Source organism: Corvus moneduloides, chromosome 4, assembly GCF_009650955.1.
Source record: "Corvus moneduloides isolate bCorMon1 chromosome 4, bCorMon1.pri, whole genome shotgun sequence".
Lineage (NCBI taxonomy): Eukaryota > Metazoa > Chordata > Aves > Passeriformes > Corvidae > Corvus > Corvus moneduloides.
In genome coordinates, this window is record NC_045479.1 from 5,072,947 (window position 1) to 5,091,775 (window position 18,829).

At 45.1% G+C, this 18,829-nt stretch overlaps 1 protein-coding gene across 2 annotated transcripts in view; it reads right to left on the bottom strand.

The window, feature by feature from the left end:
- Positions 1 to 18,829, bottom strand: part of LOC116442919 (cat eye syndrome critical region protein 2) — a 101,047-nt gene that overhangs the window by 34,491 nt on the left and 47,727 nt on the right. For both annotated transcript variants that reach the window (XM_032106591.1, XM_032106590.1), the window contains exon 2: positions 16,695 to 16,789. In XM_032106591.1, coding sequence (XP_031962482.1) covers positions 16,695 to 16,789 — 95 coding nt within the window. The remainder of the gene's footprint in view (positions 1 to 16,694; positions 16,790 to 18,829) is intronic.

Here is an 18,829-nt window from a genome sequence, read left to right on the forward strand (position 1 = left end):
ACTGGAGCCTTCCCAAGGAGGTTGAACTGGTATACGGTCACATTCTGTCTCAGGGCATGTATCCAAAGGAAAACCAACCCTCTTCCGAAAGTAAACTGGGAGTCCTAGAAACAATTTATAAAAAAAAGTGTGAGACCACGGGCCACGACTCTCACCACATCTCAACCACTTCCTGATGTACAGCACCAGCAGCTTCCATACAGCTCATTAACCAAGGAAAAGTACTACAAAAATCAGCTACAACAGATCAGAAAAAGTACCTCAAAGAACTCTGCAACTGTAAAACTTCTCCCATCCCAACTTGACTAGTACCATTAATATTTCATAAAACGGAGATAAAGTTTCCCTCCCTTGTCAAAAGATCCCTTGCTTTGCAGCTGCCCCCTGATGTGCGAAGCAATTTGGATAGCTGTAGTGGGGCAGTGGTGGAACGGCTCATGCATATCTATGTGGTACACCCCACATGGATGCAGACGATTTTTCGAGAGCCCACTGCAATTCTTAATCTTATCCCTGCCTACGCTCTGAAACCACAGGGTTGTTGTCAGAGGTCCCCATCTTTTTTTGCAAAGATCAGAAAGGAGGTCAAAGCTGAATTGCAACTGTGGTTGAAAGTTTTAGTCGTATGTTGCATATACAGAAGGAAATCTGGGGCACTGGGAAGGACACGACCTAGCACATCCGTGTCAAAGGGGAGGAACAGCGTCAGACAATCCACAAGAGTACCACTGAGGCTGCAGCTCAAGTTGCCTGTGATCTTTAGCAGCAGCTGCAAAAAAATCAGGGCATAAAGAAGATGGAGCAAGTTGAGGGAGGGGCTCCTCTCCACCATGGGTATCAGCGCCCCGAACAGCCAGAGAAATGATCCACCCCTGACAGCTCAGCGCCGCAGCCCGGCCATCTGCTGCCCGGCTGCCTCCCAAAGAGGGAGGTTTCTCTGTGCTCCAGGAGAGGGGAGCTGAGGACTCCTCCCCCCGCCTGGCCATCCCAGTGCTTTCCCCTGCTCAAAGGAGAGGCACCTTTCCCACCGCCTGGGTTTTTAACGCGTGGGGTCATGCTCTGCTGTCACAAAAAGAAGCTTGGCCAGTGCGCTCGTCACCGTGCCCGGCTTCCTAGAGGGGCTCCTTTGGAGACCTCAGGAAGAGAGGGTGAGAATTTCACAGAGTTGACAGGATATATGGAAAAATTTGGTTGGAGCTTCTGGTGTGCATGCTTGGGAGGGAACAGCTGCACCTAGAGACCCACTGGGACCCTGTAGGAGCAAACTCAATGTGAAATTCCTTCTGAGCAAATTGGGGCTGGAATTATGTGTACAGACACAAGTGCTTATTTTTTTTATCCTCATGCCCAAAGGAAGCGGAGTCACTTGTGCTTTTAGTTTTAAAGACTCCAAAGTAAATCAAATCTTGGCTGGAAAACTGTAAACAAAATCAAGCCAAACAAACAAAAGCTAAACCAAACACTGATTCAGTAAGAGAGTCCCCGTGTCAATCTGCGCTTCCCGCAGGCAGCATGCCATGGCCCAAGTGTGGAATTACTGTCACAGCACATTGCCCTATCTGGTCTACTGCTGCCAATTTTTTTACAAGCCCTCCCCCCACACATCTCTTAAAAAAAACCTCTAAAACCCACCCCTCACAAAATCTCTGGTCCTGTGGGAGTAAATATTGAATTAAAGGAAACATTAGAATAAGGAGTTGAAATATCGGAGACAAAAATTTACCAACGAAGCTTGGACACTGCTGGCACACATGAATAAGCCTTCTGAAAGTTTAGATGCCAAGTAATTGCCTGGACCCACTAGCTAGAATATCTATCATGCTGACAGTGTTTTAAGTCTCTTGTTTCATTAATTTACAAAATGCAACGGCAGAGTAAATACTGGCATGCTCTTGAGCTAAACTACTGGGAAAAAGGCAAGCCTGACCTGCATCTAATGCCAGACAGTATATTGCTCTTGAGATTAAAACCAAGAACCCTGACAAAACCAGAGGATGACAAGAGAGCAGGAACAACAACAGACCTCTTGCAACTCCTGCCCAAGAGTTGTATGTGGGAGGAACATGGAAAACAAGACAGGGAGAGCTCAGACTTTCTACCAAAGACCATTTAAACGTAAATGTAATTACTCTTGCAGTTCCTATTACAGAGTTAGCCAGTAAGGGAAATAACAGAGGTGATACTTCTCTCTGGTAAAGGCTTTAAAGCTAAAAAAGACTTGGATACATTCAGCCACCCAGGACAAGTGTTGCTTTTAGGAGGTTCTCAGTACTAAACGAAAATAGACTTCTTGGACATCTAATTCACAGCACACAAGAGAATGGCTTTGCCTCTGTGATCTCTCTAGTTAAATGAAACAACAAAAATCTAGGTCTTATCAGAACTTACCAGTTTTATAATGGAATTAATTTTATGGACTGAAGATATTTCACCTTATGGGCTGGCACCTTTTAAGTTCTGAATTGGCAAAAAGGCACCAGCTTGGTGTTGGGAGCCACTCAGGTGTTAATGAGAGCATTAACTGACAGATGGCATTCAAGATATTTCTCGCCTCTCCAATGAAGACAGCTTCTTTGCTACAGCAGAGATCAGGAAAGCTTAATTCTTAACAAGCATACAATGCTTTGGCACAAAGGCAAGCCCTCTGGAAGGTAATGGGAAGGATTCAGGGTTTGCTGGGATGACCTCAGTCAAACATCATTAACAGGGTCTGGAGAAGCAAAGCCTATTTCAGAAGAAAAAAAATAATGTAAGGGCCCCCATGATCAATCTATCGTGGCTTGTCAGAAAGAGAAAGCTTAGGCTGACCTTAGAAGCAATATGAGTTACTACTACCAGCCTGACCTTGAGCTCTCATGTAACAATGGAGACCTTTTTTTTACTGTATTAATGAGCTTTCTTATCTGAGGTGGGGGAGGAAGCTTTATGGACCAGCTTGTACTTCACCTTCAATTTACCCTACCGAGAAACTAAGTCAAGCATGATGCAGGGGGAAAAAGACACTACCCCATCCTTCAGGGGGAGAAGAGGGCTGGAGAGGAATCCCTCCAAGCCCTGCATGTGCAGCTGGCTCAGAAAGCACACGAGCCAACAGGCAGCATGTATTCCTCAGACCAACTTGTCATCAGGGTGACCAAACTGCCAGAGGCCCAAGGGCCATGAGCACCCTGAAGGGTCTCTCCACAAAACACTTCATTGCAGCAGAGCAAAAGGACCAAGAAGCTGGAGATCCAGGAATCATGACCTTAGGCTTTAGCAGCCACATTCAGCTGCACCACTGATGGGGACAGACTTCAAAAATTCCAGCCAAGGACAGTCTAGAGGGAGCAGTAACTCCACAGCACACTTGTGACAGACCTCAGCAAGGTCCAACCCTAGCAGAGCTCTTGTGATGAAGGAAACAAACACCCAGGTACATCCTGCTTTTCAGGGACTGTTTTGAATCATGCTTGGAGAAAACCTGCGGGCCTACTAGTGGCTGTGAACAAAAGGAGGACAGCTGACATTAATGGACCCTGAATGAGATCACAGTGTCTGTGTGTGGGGGGGAAACTTCAAATTACACTGATCAGACCTCCAGAGTGAAGTTTCCCCTCCCAGAGTTGTAAAGACAGTGGAGATTGCTGGAGCACAAGACCATCACAAGGCATGTACAGGTCTGCCTTTTGTCCCCCACGGCAAGCCAGAACTAGTTCTTTGAATGCAGATATTGCCCAAATCTAAGTAATTCTGTGCCTTATTCTTGCCAATTCTGTGTGGCCATCAGGAGCACTGGCAGTGAAGGGGAAGAGAAAGACATCTCAAGAGTTAAGTAGGTGGATGGCACTGGGCTCTATACACAAGGACATTTGTCTTCACCATTGCTGAACAAGGGAATAAAATCTTTCTGCATTAGAACCATTGTTTTGTTTCAAACAGAAGGACAAAAGATTACCTAGTTAGCAAATGTTAAGTAGCAGCAGTTCTTCCCTAAAATAGTCTGGCCTAACTCCTGGATTTGGCAGTCTGAAACATGAGCAACTGGAGGTTTCCACATCCATGAAAGATACACCCATGTCTTCCACACGAGTAAAGGACAGCAGAGTAATTTCAGCACTCTAGGAACTCCTGCTCCCTGCTCCTCATTTGTCCATCCCATAACTCACTTCCAGAACTCAAATGTGGCAGAGACCAGAGACCGCCCCAAGAATACGCTGAAGCAATGCTTAGAGAAGACATCAGGGTTCTGGATTTTCCTCCAAGCTAGGACAGGAGGTTCACCAGCAGAAGGGCTGCACAACCCTGCTAAAGAAATCTGATTTACAGGGTTGGATGCTGCGGACCTCCCACCCGAACTCCAAAAGCGTTCGTCTTTAGGAGAGGGGAAAAAATCATCTACGAAAACCCACGGCTGCCAGCAGCTAAGAACACTCCTACTCCTTGTCTTCCTCCATCTTACCCTGAGCAATCTTCCATGCACTCAAACCTGGGGAGGCTGGGAGGGGAGCTGGCAGACATGCTGTATCCCACAGAGAAGCAGAATAGGAACAGCTATGGAGCGAGGCAGTGTCTCCGGGGAGGCAGGGAGAATGGAGAGCTGATGTGGGCTGTCTAGTCTAATAAGGGATCACACCACAGGAGCATGTGTTGGCTTGACAGAAGCAAGTGCAGCCACTTAACCTGGGTATGACAGCTGAAGTGGGAGCGTTGCTTTGCTACCCCCAAAAAGAGGGGAGTATGAAGGAAGGGAGGGGAAGGCACAAGGTCACCACAGCTGCCTACCCATCAGGAACATTCCAGGTCTGCTTGTCCAGATTTCTCACCCCAGCCACAGCCTGAGCAACCATGGAAGTTTCTGGCTTGGGCTCCTTAGCACTAGTAGACCATGCTCAGCAAGTCTTGAACCAGATGGAGATGCCCTTTTACCTCCCCTGAGCTGCTGTGTGCTGCCTTCCACCCCTTTTCCCTCACACGAAGGACAGGAGGCAGCAAGTCCACTCCTCCTAAGGAGGGACTGAAGTCATCTCACACAGCAGTGTGGCAAAAGGGCACGCTCTGATCTTCCCCAGCTGCCAAAGGCCCACGCTTCTCCAGTGACTTGGCTCTTATCTAGCAACAGCCCTACCAATGACACGGCTGCTGGGGGTGCTGTGTTTGTTATTTTGCTGAGAAAAGGCAGAAAAGCAGCAGAGATATCAGCACAGATACAGCACTGTCCTGCACTGGTCTCTTCTGGAAAGGCTCTTTCCTTAGGCTGGCAAATGCCAGGGACAGGCAGGAGTGCTGAGATAAGTGTCTATTTGATCTTTTTTCCCCCATTCACCCTGGATTTTTCACTGCTTTATGTTCCCAAAACGCCAAGGCAGCTAATCAGTGCTCTGTGACCCCTGTTAATTGGGCTGGGTGAGAGAAAGGCAGCACTGGCAGGAGAAATCACACATACCTGTTACTTTGAACTGTCCCGTCATATTCCCTCTCCCTGCTTGCAGGAGCTCCAAGCACCCTTCTGTGAGCCAGGGCTGCTCTATTTTCATCACCATCCCCAGGATCAGCAGGAGGGGCCACAAGTGTTTCGTGCTGTGGCCCTGCCTCTAACACCTCAAAGTACAGGGAGGCAACAAAGAGGCATATTGCTGTTTCTCCTTCCGTGTGAGAAGGTGAAAGTCATTTTAGGTGAAGGAAACACAACCTGAAGGCACTGATGGCCCTTCTTTCACCTGTGCCCAGCTGCTCCTCACTGCCCTTATCTGCCTTGCTGTTTTCTCCCTCACCCTCCCCCCTACAATGCCAGAAAGGAGCGAGCAGATGCCCAGCATCCATCTCCCCATCCCAAGAGACCAGCAGCTTAACATGGCCAAGTGAGACAGGGAAAGAGATTGGTGTGAAGATGTGAAACATTGGAGGAAAAAGGGGTTGGATTTGCCAAGCCTGGTGGATTATGCAGTTCTTGGAGGATGAGGAAGACACATATGGTTAACTAGATGCATGCTGGGTGCAGGGGCCTGCATATGTTTTTTAGGTAGGAGCAAGGGCTGCTTGTGTGTTTTTGTTGCTTGGTTAAGGAAAGGAAGAAATAGGAATATGAGTCTCAGCGAAACCAGAGCAGCCAGAAACATCCCAAACAACAGCTGAAGGTACATGGTACCACAGGAAGAGAAAACCCTGGGGGCAAAGGGGATAGGCAGGAGGATACAAACACTGCCCAGTCAGATTCAGGGAATACTAATGGGATTAAAATAAAATGTATTTATCTTCCAACGCTAGCTCAACCCCTCCTTCAAACTCAGTGAGTCTTTGCACAATCTCCATCAAGGGATAACTTGTGCTCTCAGTACATGCAGGGCTCTGGACAGAGAAGCAGGAACTCCACCCCCCACTACTGATGCTGCAATTTGAGTGAAAACTGGTAAGGACGAATCAATGAGTTGGATAACTGGATTAAAATAGGAAAAGTCATTCTGCTAAAAGATTCAGAAACATCATTATGTTGAGCAAAAAGTATTGCTACATGTATTTGTGAAAACATGAATTAATGTAGCATTAGATGAACAGAAAGGATTATTTACCTTGAATGAATAGAAAGAGAAGGCAATTTCAGACAGTATTAAAAACTGTCTTGTCCCTTAATTACACCTGCATAAATACAATAAATTAAGAGTGATGATGCTATTTTCCATGAGCATTGTTGTTTTTGACTCAGGGTGAGCACGTTCACACCAAAGGTGTGTTTAAACACACCTGCCCGGCTTTGCTGACACACTAACCCCACAGATACTCTGTACTTCACAGTTTATTCCATTTTACCTTTAGGGTACTGCCCTGAATGCATTAGTCAAAGGGTGCAGTAACAAATCAATTGCATTCAGTGTGATATACAGCCCATGAAAGCAGCTAGGGCAGCTTTAAACTCCAAAAGCAAAACAGCTCTGTAATCAGTCACTGACATGCATTTTCAACCATCATGTTGGAACTTGCACTACAGCTCCAGCATGGAGGAAGGCCTGAAAACAGAGACCTCAGTTCCCTGGGATATGGCTGAAATGGTAAAATACTGTGTCCCTGGAAATAGATAGGAACTTCCAGAAAACTCCCGGTGAGAAGGTTGGTCAGACATCCTGCCTGTCTGAATGGGAAGGAAACTTCAGTGTCTGTCAAGAAGTAAGAGCTTCCTGCTTCTTTAGTGGGGTTGCACTGAACAGTTCAGCAGCCAAAGAGGAGACAAGCTGAGTGTCCCCAGAAGGGTCAGCTACTCTTTTGCTGCCTTGAGGAATCAATCTGTTGAGCCAAGGGAGCCCAAGAAAGAGGCAATATCAGTTTCTAAAGCTTTACCCAGCAAGGGAGGCACGGCAGGTACTAGATTAGGGTGGTACCACTGCTGATGCCATCAAATTTTATGTCTGAGGTGCAAAGGGCCAAGGAGAGAAGTTATCTCACGCCATCACCTATGATAAATTAACAATAGAACTGAAAATGCCTATTACACCTAAAAAGCTTTGCCACATGATTCTGCAAGAACACACAAGGGAGATGTCTAAGTGTAGGCCATCTCTCGCCATGTGATAACATTGATCTTGGCTGGGGAAGAGCAGGGAAAATGGCTTTCATTAAGCAATGAATTCCCTGGCATGCCAGTGAATAGGCTTGGAGAGCTGAGGAGAGCTGGAGCCCAACACTTCCTTATCCAGCAAGATCTCTCACTGCAGCCAGACTGGGAATATGAATTTTTCCCTCAGAGCACGTTCAGAACAAGAGACAAGAATCTCCTGAGACCCCGAAGTGCAGAGAACTCTGTCATGTTCAAAACCAGAAAGTGAGTGACTGAGACCAGTGGCCAAGGCAGAATAGCAGGAGGTGGAAACGAGGTCCTGAGTCCCAGAGCCAACACCAGGCTGTGTGCTTAAGGCACAGGACATACACTGGTACCAAAGGATGGGAAGATAATTGCAAAGAGAGGTTTTCATGACAGGTCAGCAGTACTGGTGCACAAGACAGAGGTGCAGAGTAAGACTGAAGGAAGAATGGACTGACCTGCAGACCGCAGCTGGTCCCCTGGTGAAATTTAAGATCACCAAGAGAAGATTAAGCCACGCTGATGCCAAACTGGAGATTTTACAGGCACATCAGCACGCTGGACTTAACACTATCAGTAAATTATGCCACTTTTTGGATGCAACAGAAAAACAAAGAACCTGGGTTCTCCACAGAGCAATACAGTAAGTCCAAGACACAGCAGTTCCTAGGGTCAGTTTTAGAGCTCAAAAAACAATTCCTGGGCCTGAACACAAAACCATCGGACCTGGACATTTCTGCAAACAATTTAGCAAAGCAAGATATCTTTCTCCCCAACAGACAGATAGGAAGCCAGATTTTTTGTCAGCCTTGTGAAGAAAGTCAAAGGCAGGAGTGTCCCTTGGCAGTGTGAAATGCTGAATCTGAAAGGCCCTGGGTCAGCAGGTGGACATCCTCCAGTCTCCACATGGATGGATGCCTCCCAGCACCTCTCAGGAATTCGGAGTGCTGCATTCTTTTCCTATTTCTTCCCCAAGGCTTATCAGACACTGAGGATGGGAATCGCTCACAGGCAAAACGATCACACAGCCAGGACGGGCGTTTAAAGCCCGGGGGCTTCTGCATTGCTTCTGTGTCAAGTACCTTCGGCTTTGAATAACAAAAGGCAATCTCTTGAAGGATCAAAACAGAAAACAAAAAGAACCAGTGTTAGAACTATTAACTAACCCAAGAACTAGTTACAGGTTGTTTGATGGAAAAAAAAGAGAGGGAGAGATCTGAGTGCTCAAAAAGGAATGAACAAGTTCCTTTGGGGAAGACAGCTGGGGGGGATTTGGGTAACATTGTCGAGGGACGAGAGGCATGGCAAGATGCAGGCTGCTGGCTACTGCTTTGAGGGGCTCTGCTGAGGCAGACTTCGGTTCCTGCAGGATGGGTACACAGCCAGCACATACTGATCTGACCTGGAAAAGTGCAGGGAGGGATGCTGGTGGCCACACAGACAAATGAAGTGTGAGAATGGCTGCTGCACTCCCCGTTCTTGCCACGCGCTGCTTCCTGTGCACACTTGTGACTTTTAAAGCATGGATTTTTCCCCTTTGTTTAGTGTCCTGTTCTGTGTGACCTCAACAGCCAACCACACAAGGTATGTCCCAACAAGAAGCCACTCTGGACATGATGAAACGAAGATCAAGCCATAGTAGTCTCTGTCTCAGGAGGGATGAACACAGTCTTCTGGATGGTCCAGAATAAAGGAATGTACCCGCAGCCCAAATTTCACCTTGTGACTGAACAGCAAGGGCTTTGGTTTTTCTGCAATGATAATTCACTTCTCCCATCAATGACCTTCACCTGCATCTAGCCAGGCTTCAATAGGTACTTGCCAATTTTAATCCACAGGCCTCTTTCTTTCTACTACCGTTATTTGATTCTTTTTGAGGAGAAGCAGATCAACCCTTGGGAGTGGGAGCTGATTAACTTACAAAAGACCCAAATACATCTCCTATATTCTGAAGGAGCAAATAGGAATGGGGCTTACCGTGCTCCACATTCAGACTGGAAGAGGATCATTACTTACTATTCATCCCTGGATCCTTGAAGAACAAGTGAAGCCAGCTTAATGCTGCATTGTTCATTCCTAGTGCCCATCAACAGAAAGCATGCTCCCAATTCATTGCCACAAGGAAAGACAAGAGTGTTGCTGTGCCATAAGCACTTCTGATTGTTTGGGGGCTGCAGAGAGGACCTTAGGGTATTGCAGTGATGATGAACACTGTGGGGAAGAAGCTGGAGTTATTGTCTTGATGATGATGGGGAAATAGGACACATGCCGTATATTACAGCACAAATCCATATGAAACAAGCCCTTATGTGCCTTGCTACTCATAGAAAAATACACTTAATGTCAGAGAAAAGAGTCCCCTGTGAGGCACAAAATACCTAGCGTGGAGCTGCCTTGAAGCAAATAAGCTTAGCAAATTTATTTCTTAGAACCAGCCCCACACATTATAAGTTTCTGGAGACCACGGATAAACCCAAGTTTTTACAGATGAATAGGTCCTAAAGAATCACTTTTGGGATTTGTTTCAGAACAGATCTTTCATCTTCTTTTCTCTGAAGTTGAAACCACAACCACTACACTGGTTGAGCCAAAAAGAAACTGGAAGGCTGGAAGGTAAAATGGGAGGAAAAGTAAAAGCATAGGTGACTTAGAAGAGAGACTGACATGACACACCACATTATCACAGTGGCCTAGCAGCTGTTCATCAAGTCCACTGAGGCTGAAAGGCTCCAAAAAAATGACTTCAGATCTTCTCCAATATTCACCCTTGGACGAAACATTGGTTTCTGAGCTTGGATGAGGTGCTGGGAAGGGGCCTGCGAAACCAACTGTGCTGGAACAAAAATCCTGCACCAGTGTTTTGGAGCATCACAAGTCTCAAAAGTAAGGGCAAAGGTTTCACATCGGGTGAACTTCCACACCCCATCTGTCTCTCTCCACAATTCTTTGCCTTCTTCCTTGAAAGGAGAAGATATTTTCACTTGCCTTCTCAGTTTCTGTTTTCATCATTGCTTTCTTCCTCCTCTCCAGAGTACTTGGTTTGCAACATCAAGAACTTATAAATACAGCTGCCGCTTTCATATTTCATGCTCTGACATTGGCATGATGACATCACTGCAGTCTCCAAGACCCTTTGCTGACTGTTCTCTATTCCTCCTTTGAAGTTTAGCCACCTATTCCTCCCTGTCAGTGTTTTGCATAACTCCCTCTCCCCAGCAATCCAATCTGTTTGTCTGTCATCCATCTGCCCTGACAATAACAGCACAGCTTTTCCTCTTTTTCTTCCACCGTTTTCAGTCCTTATTCTCCACCACATCTATGGAATAGCACTTCCAGAACATGCTACCAACTCTTCTTCAAATTCTTCTTTAAAGATTCATTTTATCCATCTGAGAATCAAAGACATTTACTTAGCTTTAGTTATATTTCAACTCTATAATTTTATTCCACTGTGCTTCTCATTAATCTCTGAATGACCGTGTTATTTTACTGCTGTAATCTCATCCTTCCTTTCCCAACACCTGCCAGCTGCTTCATTTTCACTTTTTACCCTTTAAAAGGCTCACCTTGCATAGCTTGGCTATTATTATAATAAATATTAAAATTAGATTCAAGATGAGCAATGTAGCCACTTCATCTCCCCTGCCCCCTCACGGTATCTCCTGTGCCGATGATACCGGGTTGATTCCAGAGGCCATCCACCAATATCCATGATGTATGCAAGGCAGCACTTGTTAAAAGTCAGACTGTAAATAATGCTGATCTTGTTGATATTCACTTGGCATTCATGAATATGATTCTGAGTTACTGGGGTGCTTTGTGGCTGGGCCATGGAAGCAGTTGTTATAACCAAGGTCACTGGCTCAACTGCAAGAGCCCGGCTGTTAAAACTCTTTCCAAAGGAGGTGGGCATGAGGTCTGCTGTGACTGAGCCTAGGCTGGCTGCCCCAGAGGTTATGGCATGGACTGAAATGGTGAATTCATTCAAACCAGTGTTAGTAGCCTGGCTTAGCTATTCCCACAGCCTAGTTCACACAGTATCCACGAGACTGAAATCTTGGCACTGGTTTGCCAGCTATTCCTGTTGACCTGCCACTTTATCCCCTAGACCAGACTGACAAACAGCACTTCTGGAAGGACACAGCTCATGTAGGCACATGCACAAGGGTGATTTCAAGATGTTAAGCATTTTACCGAGGTCTCTTTTACCACAGTATGAGAGCTGGGGTAACCCCCAAAGTACCTGTAAGGACACAGTCCACTCGGAATAAAGGACAAGGATGGACAAAACAACAAAGCAGAAGGAAGAAGCAAAATACCCAGAGCTATTAAACAGAGTCCCCAGAAACAGGCATTGTGCCTCAGTAGGTTGAAAGATTTCATATTGTCTCTCTCTCCTTCTGATGAAAGCTCAAACAAGTGATTATGGAACGAGTGTTAGAAAATACACAGAACACCCAGTACTCTTGACTGGCAGCTCAACAAGTAGGAAATGCAGATCTTCAGATGCCATACTGTGAGTGCTTCCCAATGCCACCACTAAGGATAGGAAAGAAATAATTAAGACAACTGTGGGGAAGGGAAGAGGAGTTAAGGAATATCCTCTTATTATCCCCATTAGAACAAACCAGGTGCAAACTACAAGTCAAAGACTCCCAGGAGAGTTTACGGATCCCAAAAGAGCTTAAGGTGGGTGCAAAACCCATGATCCGCTTCGGAAGAAAAAAATTCCAATGCATTAGGGAAGAAACAACAAGAAAAAAACAACTGAGGCTCCTAAGGAAGCAAATCCCCTCTGGTGCCACAGAAGTCAGTTAGAGAGTTTTCAGCCACAGTGATGGAGCAATCTCCTGAGGTGTAAAAAAAGAAAAGAATCTCATGGGGCATAGGAAAAAAAAAGGCAAGAGATAATGTTTTTCTTCCTCCTCACCTCGTGGCCTTTGTGCTTGTTGAAAAAATAAAACATAAGAGAAAGCAGCTAAGATGCTTTTTGAGACAAAGTAGCAGCACACAAAATGCCTCCCAATAAGAAATACGATAAAGTTACTGAAACATTTTATGCCATCATATTAGAAAAACAGCAGAAGTGCAATAACAGAACATTGAAGAACGAGTTTCACCCAAAGAAAAGCTGAACAGCAGGAGCTTTTCTGGAATATTTTAGTTTACTGTAGACATCCATGCCACACCATCACTTCTTACTTAAAAACAGCTGCAGAAGGCTCCTGCTGCGGCCGCTGCCGTTAGCTGAAGCTCTGATCTTCCTGTCTTCATACAAGTCATCAAGTCACATTTCCTGCTGGAATTAAAGTGGCAGCCCCTAGGGACTATGCAGCTACCCAATTTATATCAGAGAAAATCTGAAGCAAGCACCAGGATTTTTTCAAACTGCTTAATTTTTTTTTTTTTTTTTTTTTTTTTGTAACCCCAAATTCTAATAAGAGTTTTTCCAGGCATTTGCCTTTTGAAGCAATTAAAAGAAAACATGGACATTCTAAAACCTGTGCAAAAAAGCTGGGAGCAGGAAAAACCTGTGGGCAATCTCACTGGCATCAAACCAAGGCATGCCTGAGGTACCTATTGCACCCATAGTAGTTACATACAGATGGTACAGATGGTCTATGCAGACTATGAGGGGTATTTATAAAACAACAAAAGCTGCAGATCATGACACACAAGTGTTTTGTCTCAGTAAAAAGAGGAGAGCAACGGGGAAACTGTCCTGGCCAAGTGCTCAAACCACCCGGTGCCAGGCAAGGACAACTACAGGGTCATTGCTAAAGATGCAGAAGTGCAGGCAACTGGTTTTTATTCTGTACTTCTACAGTATTTAACACAGCAAGAATAAGGTCAATGGAGTGTTCCTAACAGCTATGATAGGTTATGACAAATAAGAGTTTGGAGAAGATCACGTAGCATCCCATTAAGTAGTCTCTGTAGTTAAACACAGATATCCATAACTCAAAGAAAGTCTTACGTTACCAGACATTCAACACTCCTTAGCCATCAAGCAAGGGTAAAAAGCAGTCTCCCTTTTGTATGTGATTCTTTTTTTTTTTTCCAAAACGTTTGTCATAAATTATATCAAAACCAAGGCAAAGTTGCTCTACTTCAAAACCAAGGATCATAGAACCCTACAAAAGTATTAATCTCTTTTTTTTTTTCAAAGAATGGAAAGCAAATCAAACTAGAGCATGTTAAATTGAGCATTAGAAGGGCTCTCAGCCACTTCCAAAATTACTTGAGAGCACATTATAATTAGGAAAGGTATGTGACAGTTTTATACCCCTCTATGATGCATGATTAAAGCCAGGCAGCCCAGCTCTGCCACAAGTCCTGCATGCCGTCAAAACAGATGTGACAAGAACTGCAAGCTGCTCCCAGCCAGACTGTGAGAAAGCAGAGGCAGATAACATTTTGGCCATCAAAGATGTAAGACCCGATACAAAACTAATTAAACCTCGAAACCCCTCAGAGAGGTAGGCAAACTGAGGTTTTAGGAAGCATCCTGTGCTTCAGCCGCAGTGCCCCAGCCTGAGAACAAGCATGAGAACAAGCTCCTGCCTTTCTCTCCGAGGTGCAGCAGGGAACAAAAGTGTACAGCCTCGATGTTAACAGCTCCCAGCCTCAGCACGAGGATGCAGGGCACAAACGACTGGAGAGATGCCGCAGGAACAGCACCAGGATGATCTGTGACACCGCTGATTTTTCCCACCCAAGACAGATAGCTCTTATCTGCCTGCAACAGAGAAGCAGGGAGTCCTGGGCCACTGTGAAAAGCCCTCTAAACTCCACACAAATTCTGCCTCTTACATTTGCAGGTCTTTGTCTGCTGAGCACTCAAAAAATTGATTAGAGGCTCAGCTCCTTACCACTAACTGCAGAAAAACAAGGTACAGCAGTGAAGCTGTGCACCGGCCAAGACCTATGCCTCTTGAACTGGGGTTAGAGGGGCAAAAGGTGTTGGAAAGCAACATGTAAGGAACCTGAAGAATTTCAGGCTTTTGGATGAATATTCCACAGTTGGTTTTAAGTGTAAAACAGTGTGGCAAGTTTGTTTCTGAGAAGTATATCCAAGCCATCATGTTTATTCTTATTTACCTACATATTTTCATATTTAGACTACATCTTAATGCTTGCTTCTTCCTTCGTGACATCCCTCTGCACACAGCACCTTTCCCTGTGTTTCCAGGTAGCCTCCCCCACTGCTTCCTCTGCAGTGCTTCAGAGCTCATCTCTCTGACATCCCAGCAGCTTCAGGCAGTTTTCCTGATATATTCCCTAAGCCGTTCCCACTGCACTGCTCCTGTTGTGCCCTCTTCCCCATCTCCTCCACCTCGTTATCCCCATGGCCACGAGGTAATAACCCCCTTCTGCAGGAGGCACTGCAGAAATGGCGCCGCTGGTTTCTCCTTCACGCACCTCACGCTTTCCCCAGCACGACTGTTTGGGTGAGATGTAAGTTCTCACAATTTCACTAAGTGGCTTCACACTCCTGTGTTTCCCAGGGCACCTCTGGTGTGTGGAGGGACACACAGCTGCCTGTGGTACCTGCCTGTGCTGCATGTGCACCCTGGCCAGGCTGCCAGAGCCATCCTCGGGTTACCAGCTCTTCCCCCTGTGACAGCATTACCTCCTCACAGATTCTGCATCTCAAAGATACTCAAAGCTGTACTTGCACAGGCACAAGCCTGGACCTACATGCAGTGCTGAACAACTACACACTGTTCAGCTGCCATGTATGTGTGACCTTCCCCAGACAGACAGACGGACAGACAACTTGCCAGTGCCCAGCGACTCACCCATGATTCATCCCTGAATTCTCTTAGTTAAAAGAGTTGCAAATGGGGAGGCAATTACACAATGCAATCACTAAGTGGACACTCTCAGATCTGGAGAGTTTTGGAGAACCTCACAATGTGGAATTCATTAATTTTATCAAAGAGAAATCTGCTGCTGCTGCTACAAGGGTGAGCTGGTTCAGGTGGGCAAAACACTTAAGCCACTACTTTCTGATGGCGTTGGTATGAAGAAATAAACTTGCTGCATGTACAAACAGGTATATATTGCTCTGTGGCTATTTTGATGAAGAGGATACACATGACTGCGGTTCCTTTACAATCAATCTTCTCAGCACATCAGTTTCGTTTGGAGGCAGTAAATGCAGTGCAGCTGCCTGCTTCAGGTCCTGATACCCACTGATGCTGAATGTCTATGCAGCAATGCAAGAGAACTTAATTAAGTGGCGTGTATATACACATAAACTATATAAATTTTGTTGAACTTAATCAGTTTATTAGAAATAGAGCTTTCAATGCAAGCACCTATGGCTATGCCTATGCACCAGCCTAAGCCTCTCCACAACAGGGGGATCTTAGGGAGCAGGATTACTTCCAAGCAACTGCATGTGTTGCCAAGCCGTCTTTGTCCCCACAATTATGCTTTGCTATTAACATGATTCACAAAAGAACAAATCAAATACACTGCATCAAGCCTTCGCTATTACTGGAAGCACATTTTGCTGTGCGAGCGGCAGTCCTCTAAAGAGCGATGTTCTGCAGATGTCTCCATTTGGGAGGCTGCTTTAGTGGACACTAACAAAGTGTCTCTGGATGTCAAAACTTCAAGAGAGCATGTCAAATCACTTTCTAACATCCTGCAGCTGAAGCGATTCCAATACTCCTTTTATTTCTAAGAAAATAATCATAGCTGTCCCTTCGTAAAGCAACGGGATCTTTCATGCAAGTGAGGTGTGTGCAGAGCAGCAAGTTTTATGCTATGCAATACATATAAATGTTGAAAACATATGTGATGATTTAATATCACTAATTTGATCAAGCAGAGTGCAGAGCACAACAGCAGACGTGAACGTTCACTGTGTGCACTAGTGCTACGGCAGAGCATCAAACACAGTTTTGCACGGCATCCGAACAAAGGAGTTTGCTTAACGGGTCTGTACAATTAAAAGCCTACATCTCGACCCAAGAGAACTGGAATTCCCTTCCACTCGGTGAAGCATCTGGCCTGATTGCTGGTGGCTGCTGATCACTGCCATGTCATCACTCTAAAGCCGTGAAACATCCCCGCCACCGTGTTAATTAGCTCCCCGTGCAAAGTGCTTAAGCCATAGAGCGAGGTTACTCACGTGATGTCTCTGCGCTGATAGCAACCTTGAAGAAGGCAAGCAATCAGGTCGCTGATAAACTCCACATCATCCCTGTGAAGAGCAGCTTCCAGTTCCTAGTGAGCAGAAAGGAGAGAGAAAAAAAAAATCCAACCATTAAACTAATTCCTTAGCTTTTCCTGCTAGCTCCAAAAGGACCCAAACAGCCTCACGTATGTGTACAGCAGCAGAGCACACACGGGGTAAACTGACCTTCCTCATCATTAAAAATACTGCTTCTACCACCTCTTCATTGCAAGAGTTTATGGGAAGACCTTGAAAGGCTTTTACTGAATGTCACTCTCCAGCCAGAAGACAAATGCTTATGTCTGGATGCAGAAAAATAGGGTTCAGTGAGGTTGAGATCCACTACAGCCTAATAAGAAAGGCACGATTTCTCCCATGTTCACCTGATGGACAGGAATCAACACTTTCATTCTCCTGCTTTACTTCCACTCACTAAGGCTGGTGAGCTCAATTTAAAAGATGTGCTCGGAAAGCAGGGCCCTAAAAGCCACTTATGCCCAGAAATAGCAGTTTCAGATGGATTGCCAGAAATGGCTGAAAGCCAGCAAGCAAATGCCTCAAAGAAATGCAGGCATTTTGATAACTTATTTCTCATTGGGTTACTTTTTTTTCCAACTCTAGTAAGAGAGAAAGAAAGGATGGAGGGATGTCAGATTTCGTGACCCAAGATCTCAATCCTCAATGGAGGGTAGCACAGCTTATTTCAGCAGAGTGGAGTTCACAACGATGTGAGGCAAAAACTGATCCACAAAAAGGATAAACTCCTGCAAGTTATTATGAATTTTGCACATATTGTGAGAAATATCTTTTTTTCAGCTAGCTGTTTCGAGCTTTATTCTCCAAATATTATTTGGTTAATTACAGTTTTATTTGTATGCCAGAAAATTACTCACAGTAATGATAAGACTTATCATCACTAGCATACAGCACTTAACAAGATTTAATATGGATAAACAATATAGGCATAAGAAGCTATTCTTTTTGGGTCTCAGAGTAAATAATGGATTGAATACAAATTCCTACTTGAATGTTACTCAACAGACTGTTACACAAATAGCTAAGCTAATGGCTACAGAATAAAGGTTAATGGCCAGAGAATAAAGGATAAATGTTTTGGCACTTACCCAATAAAGAAGAGAAAGTGCTTTTTTATTAGACCGTAGTAACTGCAGTAATAAAATTATTGATAACAGATTGCAGCTTAAACGCCGCTTGTAGTTTTTTATTGGAAATGTATTAATGGCATATTTTCATTATCAACACTGCTCTTATTTACCTCCTGTGCAACATCCAAAGTGCTTCAGGAGAGGAAGCCTGACACCTGCCCTGTGAAGAATGTACTAAACACATCTATTACATGTGGAAACTGGAGGTAAGGAAAGGGCAGTGTGCAGCCAAAGCCTGATGCAGCGCCCCTGCCACAGAGCTAGGGAAAGAACCAGGAATCTCTGTTCTCTGCCTCTAGGTGAGCACCCTGCTTAATGACTAGTTAATACAAAAAACTACAGTTGCTGCTTGCCATCCCTTGGAGAGAGTGATATTATTGTTGTATAAATAGTAATCACGCTATATAAACAGTAATTACTGAGTGAATTCACTCGGAATCACGGAATGTCCCGAGTTGGAAGGGACCCACAAGGACTGAGTCCAGCTCCTGGCCCTGGCCCTACTTACCACTTGATAAGTGGTTGGTGTTTTAGAGGTGTTGACTTACTTTATTTGCAGAATATTTTTGTGGACATATGCCTTCCATAAATACCCCTGGGGGAGAGGGGAGGAGGGAGCACCTAAAGTATGTGATACTCTAAACCATCCCAGGTATGTTACCACATTACCACAATAAACTTGCAGCTTGTGAAAATGACATGTTAGAACCCAGAATGATGGGCAGGGGGAAAGTCAGCCTCCAGGATGCCTCCCCGCATTCAGCCTCTCCCTCATCCACATACACTTGTGCATTAAAGCTGCCAGTCAGCAGTCTGCCCCTGCCAGGATGTGACAGCCTTTTGTATGAAGGAATATTTAAACTGCTTCCCATGAGCCCTTTCAGCCTGCTGTTTGACTAACACTCCTTAAGCAGTGGCCACAAC